Genomic DNA, 21,212 nt, shown 5'->3' with positions numbered 1-21,212 from the left:
TCTCAAATATGCTAGGCAGGGCAGAGAGTAAAGCTGAAGCTTGGTACCAGATACTCTAGGCGACAGGAATTCCCAACATAAGGAACATATATAGGCCCTTATTTGCAAAGCAAAGCTCTGGCACCATCTCAGCCTCCTCACATCCCTGTAAAGTTTCCATTGCCAACATGGGAAAAGGGAAGCACGGAGGATTAATGTACAAGGAAGGCCAGACCCTGCCGAGATCCTGGGTCCCTTGATTCCAGGCATGGCCCTTGGCCCCACTGCATCACTGTGATGACCTTTCTAATTGCAGCACACCGGGAGGGGAAGTGACCCCCCCCCTTCAAGACAGGCTTCCTCCACTGTCGACTCTGGGGTTTCCAGACCACCCTAAGGTGTACTGAGCCCACATAGGCTCCTTCCAACCTGCCACCTGCACCTGCTGGCTTCCCAAGGTTATAACAGTTTCACTTTTCCCTACTGGATTTTAGTAGTTGTTGTCACATGGCTGGTGGCAGACAGTTTCTAATGGCTAACCAGTGTCACAGGTGGAGGGCTTTGATACAGTCTTCTGAAATGATCCCCAAATAAGCCATAATTTGTCGACTAGCTCAGAGACTGATTTAAAGCCTCTAGAGAAATAGCTCATCAGGGCAAAACCACCCAAGTTCACTTTTTCCTGAATTTTTATTTTCCTTTTTACACATTAAGATTTTAGTTTCTTTCTTTTTTATTTTTTTTTAAGATTTTATTTATTCTTTTGACAGAGAGAGTGAGCACAAGAGGGGGAGCAGCAGTCAGAGGAGAGGGAGAAGCAGGCTCCCAGCTGAGCAGGGAGTCCAGGGCAGGGCTTGATCCCAGGACGCTGGGATCATGACCTAAGCTGAAGGCAGACGCTTAACTGACTGAGCCACCCAGGTGCCCCAAAATACCAGTTCATTCAGCCACCTGACATGATAAAAAGCTCCCAACTATTATCCACTGAGGACACTCCCCACCCCCGCAGCCACACTGGGCACCAGCTGGACAACTGGAAGGTTCTATAATTCCCTGAGGGGACGTGAGGGGAAACAATCCGTCTGATCACCCACATCAGCTTCTTTTCACAAGCTCAGACAGCAGCTCCCAGTCTCCCACAAGTGCAGCTGGGATGTCTCCTGAAGGTCAAAATGACATGAAGCCAAGAAGCGACCCGCCCAGACCCAGAGCGGTGACTCTGGCACGGAATGAAAAGTTCTTTGAAAACAAAGGAGTTCTGTGCACCTGAGTTGGCCCACAGGTGAGTGGAAAGGAGAGTCAGGTGGCTGAAGGGGACAGTCAGTCTGGTGTTTAGGATGCCCGAGCCCAGGAAGGAGGGAAGGACATAGTTCTCTGCGAAACCTCCTCTCCTGTAAAGTGGAAGGTCTGCTAGCACGCATGCCTACGTCAGGTCCCAGGCACCTGGTTTTCCTTCCTGCCCTTCTGTCCCTCACCCTCTGGCCTGGTTTCCTCCGTCCACTGACAGAGAATGGCCACACTTTAGTACCTGACCTTCCAGATGGCTCCAGAATGCTGTGTTATCTTTGGCCCCACAGAATCCCCTAACCTGTCTTCCTGCCTCTCCTGCTTGCAGCTCTGTGGCAGATGCCATTTCATGCCCCTGGGGCCCCGGGCACAACTTGGGCCTAATGGGGAACTAAAGGGACACCCCACTGGCCGCTCACCCCTGAGGCAGCCCTGGGATATGTTCCTCCCCACCTGTACCCCCAGCTCCCAGGACTGTCTCTCTCCCTGTCGTCTGTGACCAGGTCCTCTCCTGGGTTTGCTTGTGACCCCTAGTGAATCCCCCTGGGCTTCTTTCTGTTATCTTCTGATCTGGCAATTTCTAGCCCATCCTCTGAGAAGCCTTCCCTGACTCCCAAAGCAGGGTAGAGCCCCGTTCCCATGCTCTAGGAGCTCCCCAAAATTCTCCTATCATGACATTCATCAACCTTCACTAAGAGCACACATTTCACTGTCAGTCTGTCCTGCTGGACTCTAAGTGCTGTTAGGAGAGGACACCATTCCTCCCCAGTGCCTTGCCCAGGGCCTCGGCCCCACAGTGTTCCCCTAACACTTGTGAAGTAAAAGGCAAGAACAAATGAATGGGCCCTGTCCCCAAGTATGGTGGGTTAAGCACAGTCCTTCAGCCAGACTCACAGCCCACAAGGACAGGAGGGGCGGCTATGCCCTAGGGGCTAGAGGAGGACGGAAGGTCCTTCCCTGGTCCTGAGTCATACTTCCATGACATCACCCTTTCTCTGGGGATTCTTTAGGGCAAGGGTTCCAATACCACCGTCCACCACCCCATGCGCCATCCCCACCGCCCTCGGCCACCTGTCACTCCCAGCCCACCCTGGCTGCGACCTCCAGCCCTTTCCTGTTGTCCTGTAACCACAGACCCCAAACACAACACTGTGCCCAGGCCACACCTGCCAGCCAGTTACTGTGGCCACAGCACTGCTCTGACTTGACAGACAACTGAGGAGGCCTCCTCTGTCTCCCAAACACTGGGGATGTGAGATGGCAGAGTGCACATGGGCTCCACCCCAGGGTTCTGGAACCAGAGAGCCTCGTACTTCCTCATGGGGTGACCTTCCACAGAGTGCGCACACAGAGCCTCAATTCTCTTGCTTGGAACTTGAGCATAACAAACACAGGACGAGGGGCACTGCCATGCTTAAAGCAGAGAACATAAGAAAACTCCTGGCATGCAGCCTTGAATTGGGCACTGTTCAACAAATGCTTGTGCTCCCACACGTCCCAAGGCCACTGCCCTCCTTTCTGACTGTGACAGAGACTGCTTCAAGGGAGCAAAATAGAGCTGTTCAGTGTTGTTCTAGCTGAGACTTCCAACTGTTCCACAACATCTGTTCTCACTTTTTCTTGGCAGTAGAACCTCTAATTTTTTAACTGCTAATGAAACCCCCTCGCCTGTCCTCCCTCGCAGGAAGGTGCTGCTGTGTCATAAGGCTCTTGCTGGTCAGGTGGAGGTGAACGTGCCGTCATGACTTTTAGGAGGGCTGAGCGAGGGAGGGGACACTCATCTTCCTTCCTGCCACCTACCCAATGCCTGGTGTAGGATTCAGTTGGAGCCTGAGTGTCCATTTCAGCTACTGGATGGAAGCAAGTGGGAGAGGAGATCAGCCACAAGGTGCTGAGATGAAGTTGAACACACGCACCTAGGCCCTCCATCTCTAGAGGACCATGCTGGCATGGGGCTCCTCCTTGGGGACTTCATTTATGTGAGAAAAATGACCTCATACCATATTTAAGCCACTGGTTGGTTGAGTCTTCTGTGACTCCCAGACACACCTCATCCTGACTGATTATAGTCCTGGTTCATCCTGGGTAATTATTCTGAGTTCACTGTAGGTCTGCTGAGAACTTCTAGAGGACAGGAGAGAGTGCTCCCACAGTGTCTCTGGAACCGGAAGTAGGGGCCATGCCTCCCAAGGAGCCTACTGACTGACCATCTTGAAGGGTCAGCTGACTCCAGAGAGAGGGAAGAGAATCTACCACACAGCAGTTGCTCTTACAGATCTGACCGGTGATGATCGAGGACAACGAAAACTTGGATAAAACAATAAGGAATCCTATTAGCCTTGTTGACTTGCCATCTGCTGTGGTTCTTACCCATCTGCGATGGTCTCAGAAAGCATCTTACTCTTTGGTACTCCTGTCAGAGTACTGATCGTCTGAGGTGAGAGAAGTTGGCAAACTGCCGTGGATAAAATCTGAATCCTTCTTTCTAGAGACTTTTGTTCATATTGTAGCCATTTTTTTTTTTTTTTTAAGATTTTATCCATTTAGAGAGAGAGCACAAGTAGGCAGAGCAGCAGGGCAGAGAGAAAGGGAGAAGCAGGCTCCCCATTAAGCAGGAAGCCCGATGTGGGGCTCGATCCCAGGAGCTGAAAGCAGCCACTTAACCAACTGAGCCACCCAGGTGCCCCATATTGTAGGTTTTCCGAAAGCTCTTTCAGTCCCCACCGAATTTATTCTCTCTTGAAACAAACCCAGTTTCTTGAAGGCCAGTGTAGAAGAGGAAAAGGATTTTCCTGCTTTCCTTCATGACAGAGCCCTGGTACCATCACTGTTGTCATCAGACACCTCTAGTTCCATGGTCCCTATAAAAACAGGCCAATGGCTCCAAAATGCTGGGGTCTTCCGAGCCCAACTCCAAGGTGATGGAACCCAGAGCTCTTACCTGCGGTCCCCAGGCTCAGGAGCACAGCCACCCAGAAGACCCAGAAGGAAATGAGGATGGCAAAAGTCCACAGTGGTTGGAATAGCAGGAAAGGAGAGTTGCTGATGGCCTTATTTATGACTTGGAAAAGTTCAACTGTCAGTTTTATTCTCTTTCTGTGGACAAATATCAAGCCGAGCAGAACCACCTGGTGAGAAAGGGGTTAGAATAAATGACTCAAAATAATGAAGAACTGAGAAGAACTTCAAGTAGACCTTCATATTTCACTGATATCTCAGCAAACAGCTCTTTAGCTACTCACTATTCTTATTATAACTGAACAGAAAAATGTTCAAATCCTAATTGAGCATCTACTATGTGCTGGTCGCTATGAGAGATCCTGCAGTTCTAACAGTGAACAAGACACAGCCCAGGCCCTAAGGGAACTTGAGATTTGGTCAGAGAGCAAGAGAAAATGCACATAAGGTCCTCTAGGATCAGAGAACCCTCTTCTGTCCCTCATCTCCTCCCCACAATACCCAAGAGACCCAGAGAATGCTCAAGGACTGCAAAAGGCAAGGAATGCAAGTATAAGGGGAAAGGGCAGTGATTATGTCTCCAAGCAACCCTCTGTGCCTTCTCTCTTGGTTTTAGTTTTCCTCCATGTAAATTCCGTATTAAATTCATCCCCAACCCCAGTCTAGCCACGGGCTATCTCCCCTTCACAGGAGAGATTCTGCACAGACTAGTCTCCCCTGCCATCCACACTTTCATACCCTAACCCAGAGTACAACATGCAAGTCTCTGTCCATTCCTCTTTTCTTAAAACTTTCTTCTCCCTTCACTTCTGTGATTGCTTTTTTCTGGCTCTTCTACTTCTTCAGTTGTTGTTTCTCAGAGGCTGAGAACGTTCATTTCCAACAAGAACCCCTAGCCTTGGGGTGCGTCAGTGGCTCAGTTGGTTAAACATCTGCCTTCAGCTCAGGTCATGGTCTCAGGGTCCTGGGATCGAGCCCTGCATCAGGCTCCCAGCTCAGCAGGGAGTTTGCTTCTCCCTTTCCTTTTGGCCCCACCCCCACCCCCCATCCTCTGGCTCATGCTCTCTCTCTCTCAAATAAATTAAAAAAAAAACAAAAACAAAAATGAAGAAGAAGAAGAACCTCTAGCCTCACCCCTCTCTGGGTGCTAGGTGAGTAAGCATCAGTTCCTGGCCAGGCCGTGAATATCCTACAATGTCTCAAATTCATCTTGTCCTGAGCCAAATTCATTATCTTCACACAAAAATCTCCTTTCTTCTAGATTCCCGATTCCAGAGGCCATAATTTTTCTGGACTCTCCAAGAATAGCTAAGTTTCCTCTATTGTGTGTTTCCATATTATCCCAAACTTACCCCAACTGTAGCACTCGGCATTTTCTACTGCAAATGTTTACTTGTCTGAATTTCCCATTAGGTTAAGCTCCTCAAGAGCAGAGCCCTCCCTGGTGCCCAGCACAATCCCAGTTACCTGTGTTCAGTTTCCTAGATCTCTCAGTCTGTGATCCACAGTTGATCACAGCTCAAGTCCTATCCTCAACCATCTGTGCCCTAATAACTGCCTCATTGGCCTCTGTTTTAATCCCCTTGGCTCCTGCCCTTACCCCCTTCCCTCCTCTAACGTATAGCTAAAGCGATCTCTGAAAGGGTAGAGTCAATGATGTCGTTTCCCAGCTCAAAATCCCTCAACAGTTATCCGTGCTTCTGAGTAAAGATCAAAGTCATCATCATCCCAGATGGGGACCTTCCTGGCATGGCCCCTCCCCGTATCTGCCTCTTGGGCTTCTGCCAAGAGAACCTCCCACAGGTCTTTCTTGTGTCCACGTGACCCCATGTGTGCCATTCCTTTAGCCCAAGATACCCTTTCTCTGCTAGCTGGCCTGAGGCATTCCTGACTGGAAGGATCTCATAGTCCATGGAAGAAAGTTGAAGGAAGGCGGATAAACTAAAACAGCTCCCAGAACTGGGAGCAGGGCCTCCTGCCCCCGCTGAACATGTCCGGTCACCCCTAGTCGTAAAGGCGAAGTAGGCATTTCCAACTCTGCATTTTTGAAGGCTACTACTACCAACAAGAAAGAGGGACCTTTCCTTGGTTTTACTTAAAATTTTCATGAAGCAAAATGATACTATCTCTAGGTAAATAATCTTGGCTTCTAGCTCCCGCGTGGGAAGCTAACACTTGTGTATTTAAATGCATGTGTGTTTTACAAGTTATATGCATGCATACAAAAATCCTTTCACATGCTTAAGGACACTGCAAGGATGTTCTTTAGAAGTGTAGAGTCAATGCTAACCTGACCTTCTCCCCAGTCTTTGCAGGGATCAGCATTACCTAATGGGGATGGTGTTGGGGAGCAGTGAGGCTGGGCTGGGCAGCAGGCCTCAGGCACCATGGGGGTCATGTCTTGACTTCCTATTCTGGGCTCGAAGCCTCTGGGAGCTGCCTTTCAGCCTGTGCTCCTAAGCTGATGCCCTGACATGTGTGTTTTATGCCATTTACCCTCTTTTCTCCATCACCGCTAGTGCTTTCTGTGAAACAATATAGATAATGGGCAAGAAAGGTAGAGTGAGGGAGAGGAGGGGCAGTGGCTAACTCCTCTTTCTCTTTGGACACCAGCCCTGGGGACAGGAAGTGGTCCCTGACTAGAGGACATAATATGATTTTCCCTGTCCTCCTTCTCTCACCTTGTGCCAGGGTCCTGTGGGAGCCAAGCCAGGCTGGCAGGGGAAGCAGCAGGTGAAGAGTGCTTTTCTCAGGCGGGGTTACCCCCTTGCCCTATAGCCAGCCCTGCCACCCCAGTCCCAGGTCTCCAGGCAGGAGCATTGCGGGTGGCTCTCTATAGGAACGCTGAGCTTCTGTGGCAGATGCTCCTTAGGGAGGAGGGAAGTCCATGGAACCTTGCAGGAATATTCCCATTTGACAGATGAGGAGACCCAGGCCTATGGCCAAGCCATTCTGTGAGGTGACACAGTGGGTAGTGGGCCATGGGTTTGAACACCCACCTGAGACCACAAAGGCTAGAGTCTTTCCCCAGGCACCATGTCATGCTGTTGCTTGCTTTCTAATTCACCTCATCAGGGGGCAGGTAACTTGCTAACTGTTGCCTAGTGCAGGACCCAGTGCATGAGAGGGGTTCGGGAAATGGCAATGGACAATCTAGAGTTCTTGTGAGGACTTGCCCACCCAGCAAGCAGCAGTTAGCAGGAACTCAGTAAGCAGCGGTGACAAATGTACTATGTGAATGGTCTGGGAGCTGTGCTTTGCTTCTCCCCTCTGTCCCAGCCCCTGAAGAGTCCTCACAGACACAGCGAGAACAGCCTCTCTGCCTTCACAGCCTTCCTTCTCGTTCACCTCACGCTCAGTGAAGAGAGGCCACCCCTGACTCTGGAGTCTGGGTGGCCATAAATTCAGTGTGTGGAGACAAAGCAAGCCTGTGGAGGGCTTAGGGAGAGGGCAGGCTCTCCCCCTCACCCACTCCCCCTGCCCAACAGCTCCAGCTTTGGCCTTGGGTCCAGGGGGTCATTTCTCCTCCAGCTTCCTTCAAAGGCCCTGCAGCAGCTGTGGGCCCAGTCCCCTTCCTGGGGAAGGACAAATCAGGAACTTTCCTTAGTCAATCGCTTGCTCCCTGAGATGCATTCCACGTGAAGAACACAAACCTGAAACCTCACTAGAAAGGAGAAAATGCGGAGATTACCGACTGTGGGAGCCGAAGGCTCTCCTTAGCAGAGAACTGGGTCGCTGAGAGAGTCTGCGCCTGCCAAAGAATTAAAGGGCTTGTGGAAACCTTAGCTGTTGCCCATCCACAAATGGTGAGTAAGCAACACGCCAGCAAGGGCCGTGAGGATGGCTGTGGTGGCCGAAAATCAGCCCAGCCCCCCTCCAGGGCCTTGTGATTCTAGCACTTTTAATGCCCCCCACGGAGTGACCCGAATGATTTTCTAAGCTTCCTCCTCCCTGACCACGGGTATCTGCTGCCTCAACATTCTGTTTGCCGGTTTTCAACTAGGGCATTCACAGGGGAGGCGGGTTGTCTGAACACCAAAATCACCCAGTGGCCAGCGGGTGTGGAAATAAAGGGCTCTCTGTGTTCAAGGGCAGTGGGAGCCGCCACACCCTGGAGGGGGCAGAGCACCCACGGGCTGGAAGGGGGAGGCTCCTCACAAACAGGAAACAGGAACTGTCGTAAGTCTGTCCCTCCCAACCCCTCCAGTGTCCACCTTACTGCCACTTGGGGGCAAAAATGGTTCTACTGTGCTCAAGGAAAATGAATCAGCACAAGTAACACGTTAGCCTCTGAGAACTGGCAGAAATGACTTGGGAAGAAGGTAAGACCTTTTTTCCTGGTTTGTTTTTGTTTTTGGTTTTTTTTTTTGGGGGGGGGGAAGGTTTTGATTTAGTCCTCTGGGAGTATTACAAATAAAAAAGAGAACGCACTAAACATGTATGTACATTCACCATACTATTATGTATGCACACTCAGAGGTTAAAAAAAAAAAACAACAACACCCAAATTCTAGTTGTTCTTGGTTACAATCTAATTATTTGGATCTCAGAGTTCTAGCAGGCTACTTGTCCTCCTGCTGGAAGGACATTTCTTACCGTGATTACTGTAGATACAAGAGCAAACCCCAGCAAACACTTCATATTTTCCCTTTCTGTGTCCAGTTCTAAGCTGAGGTCATGGGTATAGTCGTAATACAGCCACCATAAGACACTGCAGACAACTAGAAAGCAAAACACCGGGGCAACTCAGCACACACACGTCGGGTAACCGGCCTCCCCGCACTCCCCTCCCGCTTGCCCCCAGCATGTGGACCACACATGGGGTGGCCTGGCTCGGGTAGTGGGTCCCACAGGCCCGGGGCTTTATGTGTGACAACTGACCCTCTAGAGAAGCTGGCCAGGGTAACCACCCGACGGACCCCTCCCACCACAGTGGCTGCCTGTCTTTGGGAGGCACAGAGCGGGGATTCCAAACACAGGTGCATCCTGTCAGCCCAGCCTACAGACCGGGTATGGGTGTGAGCAGAGCGGAAAGTGCATGGGCAGAGCAGTGAGGGGGCCACGGTTAAAGTCCAAAGTCTAAACTGCCTGATGAGCTCCCCTGGTGCTGACCCCCGTGGGAACTGCCATGTCAGCATGTGGCACTCCAAGTCTGGGTGGATAGCCTGACCTTGCACATGCCCTCCGTTTAAGCACTACCCGCCACCTACAACACCCCTACAGTGACTAGAGGAAGGTCATATTGGTCTTTACTTGTCCCAGATGGGAAAGGATCCATCATGGGTTGCTGTGACTGTTCTCCAGCAAGGTGCACCGTGCACCTGTGAGCGGTAGGGCTCTAAGCTACTGAGGGCAGAGCTGATAATTCAGGGGACTGAAACCCTACAGTCATACCGATTATTAAAAGTTCCAGTATCTCATGCCAGTTGGTAAACAGCTGCCGCCTTGAACTTCCTGCGTGTCCCTACCTCTCAGACCCCCTTTCCTGACAACCCCTAGATGGACCCACATTCTGGCAACAAAAGGGGAACCAGCAGGTACAGGGGAGGGTCTTTGGGACTGTGCCCCAGCTCAGGTCCTGAATCTTTTTAGACTGTGGGAGCTTCTGCATGGGGACCTACATATTAATGGCTGATGGGAAAGTTCAGAAGACATTCTGGAAAAGCAGGCATTCTTTCCAACAAGCCTTGGAATCATCTGTTAATAGTATGGCCGCTAGGATTTCTGGACTGGCAGGCCCATCTCTACAGCAGCAGAGAGCAGCAGAGACCACAGACCGGCCTCAACTTGGCTATTATCTGCGTGACACAACCAAGTCCCTTCTCTCTGGTTTTGAGCTTTCTCGTATGTAAGATGGTGGGCTTGGATAAGAGATTTTCTCAAACCGATATAGCTCAGGAATGTCAACTTTTAAGTTTCATGCTTAATGGAAAGGCTTTTCATTTAATACAAAAGAAATCCATCAAGAATAAATACTTACACAACAGTCCCACGATAATCAATGCGATGAAAATGTGAACCAGGAGGGTAGTGATGAATCGGAAGGTGACCATCATGGCTAAAGACAAGGCTGAAAAATTAAGCAGAATATATAAACCCCAACAGCAATCAGGGTGTGAAGGTGATGATGGGAGGGCTATTGGGACTCCCAGAAGATGGCAGGCTGAGGCGTTCCTTCAATGTCTAAATACCTTAGACATCTACTAAACAAAAATAACAAGACACACTCAGGGTGTCTGAAGCATACACAAGTTCCAGCTGCTACAATAAGCCAGTTTCTGAAGCCCTAGCATTTTTCTTGAATTAAAATTGTTTTTTATTTGTTAATTAGGTCTTATTCCCAAATATCCAAAATGGTTGTTTTTTTTTTTTTTCCAAAGAATTTATTTATTTATTTGAGAGAGAAAGAGAGAGGACATGACCAGAGGGTATGAGGGAGAGGGAGAAGGACAAGCAGACTCCCTGCTGAGCACGGAGCCCAATCCCAGATAATGACCTGAGCCTAAGTCAGATGCTTAATTGACTGAGCCACCCAGGTGCCCCCCCGCAAAATGTTTTTTTTTTAAGTCCAAATAAACCATTAAAAATTTTTTTTTAATCATACTTAACTCTTTTGACTTTTTATTGGGCTTATGTAAAGTTTCAACTTTAAATGTTCCCAGGTATTCTTATTAAATATGAAAAATTAATGCCTTTGAAATGCAAAATTTAAGGTTCTAATATTTAGGTAAGCTGTCTATGTAAAAAATCTGCATATTATTGTCCAGGACATGGGATTTTAAGCTTATGAGTTTATGTTAAGCATTTCAGTGAATTTATGTATACTGCTTTTTCTCTAAACAAGAAATCAGGATTACTTATAGATATTTTGGTGTAGTGGTTAAGAACATAGGTTTGGGGATCAGAACACATCTGGGTAAAGTTTCAGCTCTGCCACCCACTCTAGTCACCACATGACTTTGGCCAAGTCGCTTAACCTCACTAAACCTCAGTTTCCCCTCCTACAAATGGTGACAGGATTCTGATGAAGTTTTGTTTTGTTTTGTTTTGTTTTTCAAAGATTTTATTTATTTGACAGAGATCACAAGTAGGCAGAGAGAGAGAGGGGAAGGAGGCTCCCTGCTGAGCAGAGAGCCCCATGTGGGGCTTAATCCCAGGACCCTGGGATCATGACCTGAGCGGAAGGCAGAGGCTTTAACTCACTGAGCCACCCAGGTGCCCCTCTGATGAAGTTTTAGTAAGTTAAGAGTAAGCACAAGGCCTGGCACATTTGGGTCATTAAGAAATCGGCAAGTTACATAATGGTGAAAAGTTAGGCATCCCCAAGCATTCAGGAATTAATACTTTGGTAACGAAATTATGGAAAAGTCAATTTGTAAACCCGCAAAATCACAGCTGACCAAAGAATTTCTTTCAACCTAAAGGTTGGGGAGCAGCCACTGGAGAAGCGGGTAGACAGCAGGCCATTAGTACTGGTCACAACGGTGAAAAGTGTTCATCTGTTCAAAGATTCAAAGACAAAGTTGACTCTTAAAAGGGTTCATCAAGTTGGAAGACAGTAAACAGGAAGTTAAGGGGTCAGGAGTGGGGGTAGCTGCTTCCAGAAATGCCGATAAGAGGCATGTCCTGGCTTGAGGCCTTGACCAGCCTGCAACCCTAAGCAGGCAGTTGGCTCAATCAGGCCCTCGCTATCTGATGCTATTTAACATGGATCCACGTGCCTCCTTCCCTTGCTCACCAAGCAGCCTTCTGACCTGGCTTGCTTATGGGGAGCGGGCACTCTGGCCAGAAGACATGCATCTCTGGTTCCCCTGACAGTTGTAATTTTCATGGCCAATTTGAAAACTTGCAAAAAATCTGCTTTGCACACGCCATCTTTACACAGAGCCGAGGACCAGGCTCTGGAACATGGCCGCTGTATTACAGCAAACCCATATTCAGTGAGGCCTCTTGGCAGAAAGCCAGCTAGCGTTCCCCTAATTCTATTTTCCCCTCTCCCACCTGTTCCCTCTCCCACCTAAAACACTGAAAATATTTCTGAAGAAAATATGTGAAGTTTTATCTTTAAGTCAAGAGGCTAATTTTCACTGTATAACATCTGTAAGTGCTAGAAACTTCAGCACAGTCACTGTAAGAAAATTAATGGAAAATTACCTAATGCAAAGATACACAGGCCGAGAATTGTGTCTCTTCCCGACATTATTCCACTCAGAATTCGATGGAGGATGTCGACATCATTTATCAAAACAGATGCAAACAAGGAGTAGCACTCAGGCGTTTGAGGGACGCATCGGTTAAACAAGGGGAAAGACTTGCTAGAAAGGAAAGAACAAATGACAGAGATGTTTATTTAATTACTTGACTTAAAAAACCCATGTTTATTTAAAATTCTCAACAGCCAAGAGAACAGAAGATCTGCGGCAATAAAAAGAAGTTTAGCAACCTGTTTGCAAGGTACACTCTAGAAAGCCGGGCGACCGTGCTCTGCTCCAGTAATCAGCTAATGCTTTGGGCGGGGAACGATGATGGGGACCCAGAGAAACCAGAAATCTACACTTGGAGGGTGACATCTGATTCTCCCATGGCCCTTCTGAGACATACAAACTACCAACGCCCACATAAGAGCTGCATGTCTTCTTTTTTTTTTTTTTTTAGTTCCTCTCTGATTTATTCAGGGCACGTTGCAGCTCTCAAAAACTTAACATATATTTTGGGAAAAAAAAAAACAATTTTTACCTCAAAAATAAAAAAAATGATGACACATATGACTGTCTCCAAAATATTTCATGGAAATGTGTAAATTTGTAAAAATAATGTATTTCTATGACTTTATTAATATCCATATATTTTGCTTTTCTATGTAAATCTAGTTATTATCAACATCAGAAATTATACTTTTTAAGTATGCATGTCTTTTTTTTTTTAAAAGATTTTATTTATTTACTTGACAGACAGAGATCACAAGCAGGCAGAGAAGCAGGCAGAGAGAGAGGAGGAAGCAGGCTCCCCGCTGAGCAGAGAGCCCAATGCGGGGCTCGATCCCAGGACCCTGGGATCATGACCTGAGCTGAAGGCAGAGGCTTTAACCCACTGAGCCACCCAGGCGCCCCAGTATGCATGTCTTTAAGGAACTGTTAGACACAGGGCTGTTTCGATCGGACGCTGTGTCAACGAAATGCCCTGCTTTATTCTATCCCCTTTAAGGAGACGAGTAAGGCTTGCTCCAAACAGAACGGGTACTTGGGAGTGAGGACTGTGTGGAGAAAGCTGTGGTTGACAGCTGCCTTGGGCATATGAAAAAGCTGACCTTCCAGGGGCCTCCTCCTGAAATATAAAAATGCTCAGGGATGTCCATTCTAACGACTCTTCATGAGGCCACAAGCACCTTCACGGGGTCCTTTCTTTCCCTCCTTGGGTCCCAATAGTGGAAATAATCCCAACCCAAGAAGTGCCAAATTATTCAACAAACTGCCAAAAACCAAGTGCTTTTTTGAAATGTGTGAAGGTGAAACATGGGAGAACCCAAATGCAAATGGTATTAGATGGTCATGAAGAAAAAAATGGCTCCTGAACTTTGAATGATCACAATGTAGAACCCATGGAAGAATCTTTCTCAGGAAGTCACCACATTACAGAAATAGCCCCTGAGTCACTGAACAGTGATTCCAGAGGAGGGTAATACAAATAAGCAGCTTTTCCCTAATTAAAAAATTTGAAGGTGTAATACATTCACATGGCTCAAATTCCGAAAGGTACAACAGAATAAATGGAGAGAAATGGCCATTATTTTCTCTTTGAGGAAAAACAGATTTCTTTGCAGACATGTCATTTGGTTTCTAGCATATCATTCTATTTTTTTCTCTTTTTTATTTAAGATTTACTTATTTTAGAGAGAGAGCACCCACGTCGGAGCAGGGGAGGGAAGGGTGGGGAAGGGGGAAAGAAAGATAAAGAGAGAGGGAGAGAATCCTGGAGCAGACTCACAGCTCAGCAGGGAGCCCAGCACAGGGCTTGATACCAGGACCCCGAGGTCATGACCTGAGCCGAAATCAACAGCTGGTTGCTTAACTGACTGAGCCACCCAGGATCCCCTATTTTTTTTTTAAAGTAAACTCTACCCCCAACATGGGGCCCAAACTCACAGCCCTGAGATCAAGAGTTGCATGCATGCTCTATTGACTGAGCCAGCCAGGTGCCCCTCAATGTAACATTCTAGAGACTTTTTAAAACATATGTGAATGTAGTAGGAAATTTAAATGGAAGTTCACAGCTGAAGCTCAAAGATAGTAGAAATTACACTCCAAAATGAGATGTTAGACCCCAACCATGCAGGCTCCCCCCCCAACAAAAAAGGGTTAGAAAACTTGCTCTTCTTAATTTTTTTTTTTAAGATTTTATTTATTTACTTGAAAGAGAGAGACAGCATGATAGGGGAGGGTGAGAGGGAGAAGCAGAATCCCCGCTGAGCAGGGAGCCCGATGCGGGACTCGATCTCAGGACTCCAGGATCATTACCTGAGCTGAAGGCAGTCGCTTTACCAACTGAGCCACCCAGGTGCCCAGGAAACTGATTATTCTTAAACCCCTCACCCACACTGAGACTGTAAAAGGACTGGGAGTTGGAGATTAGAAGAACATTTTAGAAAATAAACTTCTAATTTTGGAGAAATTTTCGAAGTTACAGAAAACTTGCAAAGATGCTATGGAGAGCTCCTGTGTACACCTCACTCACCTTCCCGTAACATTGTACATAACATAACTATAGTACATTTGTGAAAATTAAGAAATGAGCCTTGGTACTACACTATTAACTAAACTACAGTCTTAACTTGGATTTTACACTTTTCACTAATGTCCTTTTTTTTTTTTTTCTCTTCCAGAATCCAGATGTCATGGCGCATTTAGCTCTTATGTCTCCTTTGTTCCATGACAATTTCTTAGGTTTTCTTTGTTTCCCATGATCTTGACTTTTGAAGATCATGATCAGGTATTCAGTAAATTGTTCCTCATCTTTTCTCACAATTAGACTGCAGTTACAGATTTGGGGAAGAACACAACAGAGGTGAAGTGCTCTTTCCATACAATCATAGTAGGGAACAGGATAGCGACATGACATCACGGTGAAGTTAACCTTGATCCCTTGGCTCAGGTGGCTGGTATCTGTCAGGTTTCTCCACTGTCCTATCACTATGTTTCTAGATTCTTTGGGAGTGAGTCACTAAGCCCAGCCCACTCTCAAGGGGAGGGAAATTAAGTGGGAAGTATCCACATACATTATTTGGGATTCTTCTATAAAGATTTATCCCCGTGCCCTCCCCCACCCCCATCTATTTATTCAATTGTGGATATTTACTTTATTCTTTAGGTTTTAATCTATTATGATTGTTATTATTTTGCTCAAATCATTCCAGCTCTGGCCACTAGACGGTCTTTCAGGCTGGCCCTGGGTAATTTTGACATGCCCCACCTGTTTTTATTTCCTTAAGTACATTCTCACTTTCAGGTTCTGCAAGATTATGCCACCCTTATGTTGTATTTTCCTTATCCAAGCCCTAAAATCAGTCATTTCTCCAAGGAGCCCTTGGAAAATGGTATTTAGATACTAATATCTGGGTACTAGGTATGTTCGTTCTACTGGGGTGTCACTGATCCTAGGTCCTCTTATAATCAACCCGAGTATGTACTTTCAGAATGCTAACTAGTAACCCCATGAGAAATGAACTTACCAATTAGAGCATGGTGCTTATGTAGTTATTTTTGTCTTTAGTTCACAGTATTTAGTCACAAAGCTGTTTTCCAAAGTTACTTAGGTCAGCTCCTTTTCTCTCTTTCCTCTTCAGTTGAGGTTATGTCGTACGTTTATATTGTTAAATTCATCTGTCATAGTCTACATTCTTGATACCTTGGTTTTATTTTTTATTTGGATACACAGTAAAGCTGACTCTGTACAGGTGTTGATAGTACATGAATCATGTAAAAGAGCAATTCTAAAGAGTTTTTCATTTGTTTGCTTTGTTTTTGTTTTTTCAGAGAGAGAATGTTCATGTGAATCCATTCCTGTCCCCAAAGGAAAGAGGGTTAGAGATACCATTCCTAAGTCAGAGAAGAAGGATTTCCTAGAAAACTCAGAGGGATCAGATGACCCCACAGGTTAAGGTCTGAGCCCTGAGAAGTGGAGAGTAGTGTGCTTGGTGTCCAAGACAGTTACATGGGAAACTGTGGAGACGTTAGCAGAAAGAAGTTGGAAGTGGCTGCTTACTGTCCCAGGACCAGGGAAGACTTAGCAAATGACCAGCCAGGGCAGAGATGCATTTGATTATGTGGGAACACTGCAGCTGAGTAAGCCAGAGTGATGGGAAGTCTCCAGAAGAACCCAGAACGTGTTCTATTATCGGTCCAATAAAAATGCTCCTGTTCCTCAGGCCTCTTCACTTTTGCTGTACCAACCCCGAGTCAGAAGTCTGTTTTAGCAGCCTGTGAGAGGAAGGGTGAGGAGGAGGAGAGAGAGGATAGCAGCCCCCTTCCCTGACCAAAGCCTTCCCATCTGCTCCTGGCCCAAGCTCCAGGAGGGAGAAGTTTCAACTGTCAGTCAAGTCTGAAGTCTATCATATTGAGCTGAACATTTTAATTACTGAATGGAAAGTATCTCTTACCATTTAAAGTGACTAAGTAATTATTACTTAAAAGTAACCAGAGCAGTCCTGGGAACTAGGTTTTTAGTCAGGGACAAAGAAAAAAACTTAGCCCCACTGAATAAGCTTAAAGAGACAGAAAGAAAGTAGAAACAGAGAAAGAGAAATTAGGAAAACAATGCCATTTACAACTCCATCGAAGAGAATAAAATACCTAGACATTAACTTAACCAAAGAGGTAAAAGACCTAATCTTTGAAAACTATAAAATATAGATGAAAGAAACTGAAACAACACAAGTGAGAAGATATTCCATGCTCATGGACTAGAAAAATTAATATTGTCAAAATGTCCATACTACCCAAAGCAATCCACAGATCCAGGGCAATCCCTATAAAAATACCAATAGCATTTTTCATAGAACAAGAACAAATAATCCTCAAGTGTGTACAGAACCACAAAAGACCCTGAAGAGCCAAAGCGATCTTGAGAAAGAAGAACAAAGCTGGAGGTGTCACAATCCTAGATTTCAAGATAGACTACAAGTGTGTAGTAATCCAAACAGTATGTTACTGGCACAAAACCAGACACACAGATCAAGAGAACAGAGCAGAAAGCCCTGAAATAAATCCAACGTTTATGGTTAATTAATCTACAACAAAAGAGGGAAGAATATACAACAGAGAGAAGATAGTCTCTCAATAAATGGTCCTTGGAAAACAGAAGTTCTATGTAAAAGAATGAAACTGGTTCACTTCCTAATACTACACACAAACATAAACTCAAAATGGATTAAAGACCTAAAGGTGATACACGAAACCATAAAACTGCTGAAAGAAAACATAGGCAGTAATTTCTCTGACATTGGTCTTAGCGACATCTTTCTAGCTACATCTCCTCAGGTAAGGGAAGCAAAAGCATACCTCAACTATTGGACTATACCAAAACAAAAAGCTTCTGCACAGTGAAGGAAGCCATCAACAACAACCAAAAAAGGCAATTTACCGAAAGGGAGAAGGTATTTGCAAATAATATATGATAGAAGGGTAGTATCTAAAATAGATAAAGAACTTATTCAACACCAAAAAAACCCAAATAATCCAATTAAAACACAGGCAGAAGACCTGCACAGGGAGTTTTCTAAAGAAGACATACAGATGACACAAGATACACTAAAAGATGCTTGACATCACTAATCATCAAGGAAATGCAAACCAAAATCACCGTGAAATGTTACCTTACCTATCAGAATGGCTAGAATCAAAAGACAAGAAATAAAACATTGGTGAGGATGTGGAGAAAAAGGAACCCTTGTGCACTGTTGCTGGGAATGTAAACAGGTGCAGCCACTATGGGAAACAGTATGGAGGTTCCTCACAAAATTAAAAATAAAATTCCCATATTACCCAGTAATTCCACTACTGGGTGTTTACCAACCCCCACCCCCCCACCAGAAACAAAAATGCTAATGTACATATATGGCCCTAGGGTTTTGCAGCATTACAAAAGCCAAGATATGGAGGCAACCCGTGTCCATCAATAGATGGATGAAGAAGAGGTGGTGTATTTAAACAATGGAGTATTACTCAGCAATAAAAGGAATGACATCTTGCCATCTGTGAGAACATGGATGGACCTGGAGGTTATTATGCTAAATGAAATAAGTCAGTGAGAGAAAGATAAATACCATTTGATTTCACTTATCTGTGGAATCTAAAAACAAAAGCAAAAAAAATGAACAAAGAAACAACCCAAAAAACAGACTCATAAATACAGAAAACAAACTGAGGGTTGTCAGAGGGTAGGTGGGTAGGGGGATAGTGAAATAGATAAAAGGGGATTAAGAGGTACAAAAACCCAATTATAAAATAAATAAATTACGGAGATGAAAAGTACAGCATAGGGAATACAGTCAATAATATTGGAATAACTTTGGTGATAGATGGTAAGTACACTTATCATGCTGAGCACTGAGTAATGTATAGAATTGTTGGATCAATATGCTATTTACCTGAAACTAACATAATTATATGTTATACTTCAATAAAAAACAAAACTAAAAAGAAAACCCCCACAAAAATAAAGTTGTTTTCTGACTACACCCTACAGGCTATGTTTAACAGTTACACAAACAAATAGCTATATATATATATATATAAAACTGACTTTCCAGTCTAGGGTGGACAGGTCCATCTGGATGGGCAGGAGGCTCCAACAGAGCACGAGTTCTCAGCCCTTGGTTCAGTCTATAGTTCCGTGTTGGAATCCCTTCTCAGTTCCTGTCCATGGTCACCCTAAATGGAGTCTGCTGGTTTAGTCCACACAGGGGACTGCTAGTGGTATGCATGGCCTTCTCTTGGTTGGTCTGCAGCACCATGTTTTGGTTACTGGTTTGCTGGGGTACATGTTTGTCTTTCTTGCTTTATGTAAATAAAGGCCAGTGCTAGTGGGGATCTTGGAGGGCAAAACGCCCTTGGCTTGGGTGGGACATCTAAGAGCTATTAGAGCATTTGCCATCCAACTCAGACTCTTGCGTTAGGATGCTTGGTCATGGATCAGATTAGATTGCCACTAGGTCACCAGCCAAGCTCAAGAACACTTCTGTGTGATGAGGCACACAGTTAGACACAATCCCTAAGCCAGCAGCAAGTCCTTCTGAGGTATGAGTTTAGCTTTGAGAAACCCAAAGGCCTAACTAAAAGGAATGGGACCCTTTGCTTCCAGAGAGCTGAGCAAGCCATCTTCTGGGGCTGAACACCTGCTCATTTTATGTCTAAGAACTACAGTCCCGGAAGTGGCAGGTGCCCAGCAAGATAAAAAGTTTTACCAAAAATCATGTAGAATTGCAATGGCTATTATGGGGAACATTCCAGTCAGACAAGATCATTCATTTAAGAAGTGCTCTTGAAAGCAAGAGTTCCCAAATTAAACAGAATGGGGTACCTGTTTTAACTGGCATGCAGAAGCCTCCAGAAGGTCTCAAAATTCCAAAATAGTTTCACTGGAAGATTCATTACAAAAAGCTAATGAAAAAAGAGAAAAGGAACCAAAAGCAAGACACGAAGACTGCCGTAACTCTTACCCTCTTGCTACCCTCTCTCCTTCATTCAAGGACTCACCTTAGTGAGCCTCAGGCTGGACTGCCTTTCTGTTCTGAAGAGACTATTATTAACAGTGACCTTTGAAGTCAGACCATTGCAGGCTACTGGCGATCCTCTCGAGGTATCTTTCAGTCCTCGAGAAGTGCTAAAGCATTTCTTAAGCCCTGGAAGGATCCTCCAGAGTTTTCATAAATAGATTAGCTTTTGAACCCAGCAGGAGGGGGTAGTAAAAATCCATACTTTCGGGGTGCCTGGGTGGCTCAGTGGGTTAAAGCCTCTGCCTTCAGCTCAGGTCATGATTCCAGGGTCCCGGGATCGAGCCCCGCATCAGTCTCTCTGCTCAACGGGGATCCTGCTTCCTCCTCTCTCTCTGCCTGCTTCTCTGCCTACTTACGATCTGTCTATCAAATAAATAAATAAAATCTTAAAAAAAAAAAATCCATACTGTCCCCTCCTTTCCACATATAGACCCATGGGTTATTGATTCTTTCTGTCCTGGGAGTAACTATTTCCTTCTTGATTGTCTCCTTTTGTGTCTACGAAGGAGGCTTGGCTTTCTTTCCACCTCGGACGTGCAGTTTGTCGGTCCCTTCTTCCGCTGTCTTTGACAGTGACTCTAGATCTTGCGATGATACAACGTTTTACATAACTCTCTTTGAGGATGCCTCTTAGGTCTACAAGGTTGTTTAACACTGCCCCAAATATTCACTGTTTGTCCTGGCTGGAACCGGACCAGATATCTGAGAGGACTTAATAACTCTAGAATCAGAAATTTGGTAAAACTGGAAGCTGACACTCAGAGTCTCAGAGGGATTTTTTTTTTTTTTCTTTTTAGGTCTTCTTCCAAGCTAAGTATACCCAAAGGGAAAGCTATTCCCACAGGTGGATGGCGGTGTCAGTCTTTGATACCAGTTAGGCGGCAACTCCATTTTCTGAGGGGCTGAAAACAGCTGTCTTGGTTTTCCAAACCCAGTCTTTACAGGACTAGCAGTGTGATTCCAGGAACAATTCAAAGACGGCCAGTCCTTTTTACCAGTCCCCTGTTTATCTCAAAAGCCTGTAAGTGTAAACCTTCTGGCTTTAAGGGGACAGAAGTCATACGAGGGAGCGCCTGTGGTTTTATCCTGTGCCTTTATAATGTGTATGTTCAGTGTCCTGTTTGGTGTTCTGGGGGGCTTTCCCAGTCCACCTCTTTAAAGTACAGATTGCAGGGAGGTATTCTTATCAAAGAAAAAAAGGGGTAAAAAGGTGATTTGG

The 21,212-nt window shown here is 45.7% G+C and overlaps 1 protein-coding gene across 4 annotated transcripts in view; it reads right to left on the bottom strand.

Annotated features, from left to right (window-relative positions):
• Positions 1–21,212, bottom strand: part of SLC44A3 (solute carrier family 44 member 3) — a 100,093-nt gene that overhangs the window by 53,227 nt on the left and 25,654 nt on the right. For all 4 annotated transcript variants that reach the window (XM_032867178.1, XM_032867180.1, XM_032867181.1 and 1 more), the window contains 4 exons: positions 12,379–12,539; positions 10,205–10,294; positions 8,821–8,945; positions 4,208–4,394 (listed from right to left, as the gene is read on the bottom strand). In XM_032867178.1, coding sequence (XP_032723069.1) covers positions 4,208–4,394; positions 8,821–8,945; positions 10,205–10,294; positions 12,379–12,539 — 563 coding nt within the window. The remainder of the gene's footprint in view (positions 1–4,207; positions 4,395–8,820; positions 8,946–10,204; positions 10,295–12,378; positions 12,540–21,212) is intronic.

Source organism: Lontra canadensis, unplaced genomic scaffold (genome assembly GCF_010015895.1).
Source record: "Lontra canadensis isolate GAN:19392208 unplaced genomic scaffold, GSC_riverotter_1.0 scaffold33, whole genome shotgun sequence".
NCBI lineage: Eukaryota > Metazoa > Chordata > Mammalia > Carnivora > Mustelidae > Lontra > Lontra canadensis.
Note: the sequence above shows the minus strand (reverse complement) of the source record. Positions and strands in the feature narration are given on the sequence as shown.